The 5,379-nt window shown below is 35.4% G+C and overlaps 1 protein-coding gene across 1 annotated transcript; it reads right to left on the bottom strand.

The window, feature by feature from the left end:
- Window positions 1–4,073: 4,073 nt before the first annotated feature.
- Window positions 4,074–5,054, bottom strand: LOC139492766 (inactive Rho GTPase-activating protein 11B-like). Its single transcript, XM_071280915.1, has one exon. It carries the CDS (start codon window positions 4,959–4,961, stop codon window positions 4,074–4,076), a length of 888 nt encoding a protein of 295 aa, XP_071137016.1. The 5' UTR covers window positions 4,962–5,054.
- Between the last annotated feature and the right edge of the window lie 325 nt (window positions 5,055–5,379).

Genomic DNA, 5,379 nt, shown 5'->3' with positions numbered 1-5,379 from the left:
CAATTGTCGGGTCATATTACCCCGTCGCTCCTTATCTGATACTCCCGTATCAGCGTGTGTAAATTATGAACGAATAATATGTCAAAAAGCATACAGGAAAAATTAAATAGAGCAAAATTGTATTTACATTATTTACAAGCGCGCTATCACGAACATTTGTCGTCTAAAATTTTCTGTCTCAAAATATCTTAAAAGTACATGTAATTAAATCTTAGTGTGTCTAAATACCAACACGAATAAATCACTAATCAATAAGTATAAAACGAACGGTCTGTAATATTTGCCACCATGCAAATATCAAATGAACACTGTGTCTCTCTTTTTCATAAATTCGATACTTGAATCTATATGGGAATATAAAATAAATCAGTAATATATATATAAACATTGTCATTGTATTAAAAGTCATTGTTTTGTCGAATAAATCTGTTTTCATCACCATCTCTATTTCGGCCTGGAATGAACACTAAGAATATCACGAAGATTCTCTTCAATCTGAACTTTGTTACTACATCTTTTAATTTTCCGGAACATTTGTCCGAACCAGTTCTGTAGCACTATATGGATATTTATGTACACATCTTTGTACTAATACAGTCAATACATCTATGTGAATGTAACCATTTATCAAAATGTCGCCTATACCTGATAACTATTTTAAACAAAAACGCAAAATGTAGATCAATTCGGTACTTGAAAAGGCATTGTATGAAATATCGCAATACATCTGGTTGTAAAGTTAAACATATATATTTGCAAGTAAATAAAATCTTAAAATTCTCCTCTAAAAATATTATGGTAACTTGGGTACGGATATAAAATGCTGGTAAAAAAAATAGGGGGGGGGGGTGTCAAACTGTTGTGAGAAAAATAGAAAATAGGACATAATAACGAAATATATATAAAACTCTAGTGTAAAATTCTTTCTGATTGTACAAATGCTGTTTATTTTAAAACTAAACTGGTGCTGATGGAAATTTTAAGACATTATTTTGTCTGAATAAAGAAGTTCCTTTTTATACTTTAATATATGCAAATGAACTTCTGTCGTGGTGTTGTTTGAAAAAATGCATGTTTTGAAATTAAATACAGTTTAACAATGGTTTCTTAAAATGCAAAAAGCAGTTAAAAAAAAGAGTTTTCAAGGTTTGATCGTTTCAGCATAGGATCGTCACTCCTATATTGAAACTCCTTTGAACACGAATTGGGTGACGAGTCCAAGTCATGATCGAAAGGGGTCGAAAGAAATGCCAAAAGTTTGGTACGACTGTACCCGTTATACCATTGTTAGAACATGAAAATAACACCAATTTTGTAAAAATTGCAGTTACTTGATGTATGAATTGTCACTGATGTTTGTCTGATAATACGATCATTAACTTGTGTAAAAAAACACAAGGTCCAAATTTACGACAAACATACTATGACAACCCAATATAAATTTAAATGTTGTTTTACTATTAACAATACTGTTTGCGGGTACAAAAATGAAATATTTGATTATGTAAATATTTATCCAATTGCAATGTACCAAATAAACCGAGCTTGTACATTGTATGTTAGTTTTGCTATCTAATTTGAAAAATGATGTGTAATTGTAATGTGTAAGTCTACAGAAGAATAAAAGGGGGAGGGTTATTTCTATTTCTTTGTTTTACGTGCTTTTATACGTTTATTCTGATCCATACGAACTTTAAATTCGTGTCTTAATTCTGGAGGAATATTTTCTTCCGGTTCCCATGAATTGCTTGTGCTACCGAAACCTAACCATTTTATGTAATAATGCATTTTATTGTTTATACGTTTTGCTTTTACTATCCGTTCTACTAGATACAGATCTGAATCATCGTTATTTCGGACATCATTTGTGTTCCGTTGTACCTGAGTATCGTTTTGTGTAGGTTCATTGGAGTCTGGCTGTGTATCCGTTCGAACAATTTCATCGTCATCCTCAGCAATTTCTTCTTCATTGTCATCATCGTCTGACATTTCGTCGTCAGTTGGAACATCTACATTGTTTGTAGGCCTGTCTTGTGGGTCGTAAAACTTCTTTAGTCTGTTGACGTTGATAAGTCCTTTAATTGGTACATCGTCAGAACAGCGCCGGAGTCTATACGTGCTTTTACCCTTAACTTCGGTTATGTAATACGGGCCTTGCCATTTATTACAAAGTTTTCGGGATAACCCAACTTCCGTTTTCTTAGTATCTAGCCATACTTTATCACGAATGTTGTAAGAAATTTCTCTTGCTCTTTTATCGTGCTGTGCTTTGTACTTCTTTTGTGCTTCGAGTGCATTTTCTCGCGCTATTGCTCTAGCTAAAACTAAGTGTTTATGTAACTTGTCTATATACTGCTTAGCGACTGGTCCGACTTTGGAGGGTTCTGTTAAAACTGTGTCAATAGGCGTTCTGCATTCTCTTCCAAATACGAGGAAATACGGAGTGTACTGTGTCGATTCAGTGCATACTGACGTGTTCATAGCATGAGCAATACTTGGTAATTTGTCTGACCAATTTAACTGGTTGGCATCAATGCATGTGCGAAGTTTTTCAGCTATTGTCTTGTTATTCCGTTCGCATGTACTGTTTGTTTGGGGTCTGTAGCTACTGGTATTTATCTTTTCGATTTCGAAGATGTTGCAAACCTCTTTCAATATATTCGACATAAAGTTTTGTCCTTTGTCTGTCAGGATCGCATCAGGCGCTGAATAACGGCATATCCACTGGTTATAAAATAGGTCAGCTACATCTTTTGCGCTTGTATTTTTCATAGGAAGTATTTCCATAAATTTTGTAAATGAATCGACTATTAGTAGAACGTGTGTGTAGTCGCCGGAACTTTTTCTAAATGGTCCTAAGATGTCCATGTGTACTCTTCTAAATACGTCCAGCACAGGAAGTGGTTGTAGTGGTGTCGGGCGCTTATGGGCGTCAGGTTTAGCTTTTTGACACTGTATACACGTCTGTACGTACTGTTGAATGTCATTGTACATACCAGGCCAATAGTATTTATATCGTATTGTATGGTAAGTACGTTCAATGCCATTGTGTCCACCGAGTAAGCTGTCATGGTATGACTTCAGGATATCGTCTCTTAGGGTTAATGGTACTGCCAATCGTTTAACTATCCTATCCGCTCTGTGACCTTTTCCTTTCGGGTAGTATAAATGAAATAATACATCTTCGTCTATAATATAATCTTGTGATTCAATAACCGTTTTTCTAGCTTGTCTGGTCTTGTCGGGTAGTTCTTTATCCAATATATATTTAATGACATCTTTGAAATTTTCATCTGTCCGTTGATCATTGACTACTTTTTCTTTTGGACTTGAGGTTATTTCGCAAATGGACGCATATGGGTCTAGCTCGATGAAACTGGATTCTGTCTGTGTTGACGATTCGACTGTAGCTGTTGTAATAGTAGCTATTTCGGTATCATATGGTCTTCTACTTAATGCATCAGCGTTACCATTAGCCGTTCCCTTTTTGTAGATTATTTCATAATCATAGCTCTGTAGGAACATGGCCCATCTTGCAAGTCGGCCTGTGATTTTCTCCTTCGTGAGCTTCTGAGTGTGTAGAAGTGCTTCATGATCTGTATATATTGTGAATTTTCGGCTAGCCAAATAAACATGATATTGTTTAACTCCTTCAACCAAAGCTAAATATTCAAGATCTCTGATACAATAGTTCTTTTCGGCTCCTCTTAATGATCGTCCACCATAAGCAATGACTTGTTCTCTGCCTTTATGATCTTTTTGTCCAAGAATGTAACCAATAGCGATCTGTGAAGCGTCCGTGTAGAGTATGAAATCTTTTGAAAAGTCTGGAAACGCAAGTATTGGAGATGAGATCAAAAGTTTCTTTATCTCTTCGAATGACTGTTGGCAGCTCTTGTCCCAAATAAATTTAGCTCCTTTCACTAGCTGTCTGTGTAACGGGTTAGCAATTTCAGAAAAACCTTTTACGAACTTCCTGTAGTAATTTGCCAGTCCTAAAAATGCTCTGACATCTGTTGTATTTTGGGGGACAGGAAATGTCTTAACTGCGTCTGTCTTGGTTGTGTCAACAGCTATCCAGTTCTTTTTCTTTTCTTCTCTTTCTTTTTACAATCTCGAGATTCCTCTAAACCTTCACAGCTAGCATCTAACTCATCGTCTGTCCCAAATACTTCAGTCATTAGCAAGGTACGCTCATATAAACTGTCTGATATAAAACCAATCTCTTCAGCATTACGAATTAGCACTTCAACAACAGAGGTCTGAAACTGAAGAAGTTTCTCCTCCACAGAGTTCATCTTTTCACTTTTACTATTCAAATAGAGAAAGTTTGGAGCTAACACAACAGATAAATTTGTAGCATCCATTTTATTTTTGTCAGAGTGTTCTGAAATAAGTTTGAGCAAGCTCATCATATATCGTATTGTACTGATGTGTTCTCCAGGAAGTAAAAGACATAGCAATAACAAAGCCCTGTAAGCATCATCCTTGTTGGGTAGCTGTATACACCGTATAAAAGCATCATGGTAGGTGCTAGTAAATAGAGGTTCTGGCAAGCTTTTGAAGAACTGTTTTATAAGGACTGTCACATCTACAATATTAGCACTACCCAAATCTTCTCCCTTTTCTATCTTTTCTTTCAGTTCCTTTATCCTGCTAACAGCTCCAGACTTTCTAAATAAACCCTCTTGGTCAATATTCTTTTTAATTATCTCTGCAGCATCTACCAAAAATCTTGGCACATATCCACAGTTTGGTATGTGGACACATGCAACCTGTGCAAGTAAATTTTCAAATACTCCATTACTTTCAGCATTTTCCTGCTGAGCGTGTTGTTTTGTGTATTGGGACTGCTTTTTCAACTTTTTTCCCTTTGGAAGTTTTATGCCGAGTTCTCGTAAATCCTGTTTTATTAGTGCTCTTAAATTGTCAATGTTCTCTATGCAGTTAATATGCCTCATGGTTTAGATTCATTTGTAAGCCAATCATCTGATATAAGGGGAATACACAGTAAATAAACAGAGCTACATTGTCATAAATCCAGGTCGGCCATTTTTCTCCTTTTTCGTCGTTTCATTTCCTCGATAAAATTTTGTAACTAGCACTTATATATAACGAAATTTTGTTAATTTTAAAAGTACATTTTCTCACTCGCTTGGCTTTTGAGGTACACTTCTGAGATCACGGGTACTATTCCACCACTTATGACCAGGTTGTTGGTCACCTCTGTCATGTTAATTAGTTTCTGGGGGAAACAAGCGGTAGTTGAGATAAAGTCCAAGTCGCTGGAAAGTTTACATATTTATTTCACATCCATATATTTCAAATATCAAAACATAACTGAATAACAACATACAAACAAATATAAAATACAAATTT

The sequence above is a fragment of the Mytilus edulis genome, chromosome 10 (genome assembly GCF_963676685.1).
Source record: "Mytilus edulis chromosome 10, xbMytEdul2.2, whole genome shotgun sequence".
NCBI classification, from domain to species: domain Eukaryota; kingdom Metazoa; phylum Mollusca; class Bivalvia; order Mytilida; family Mytilidae; genus Mytilus; species Mytilus edulis.
The sequence above is the reverse complement of the archived record's forward strand: the minus strand, read 5'-3'. Positions and strand labels throughout refer to the sequence as shown.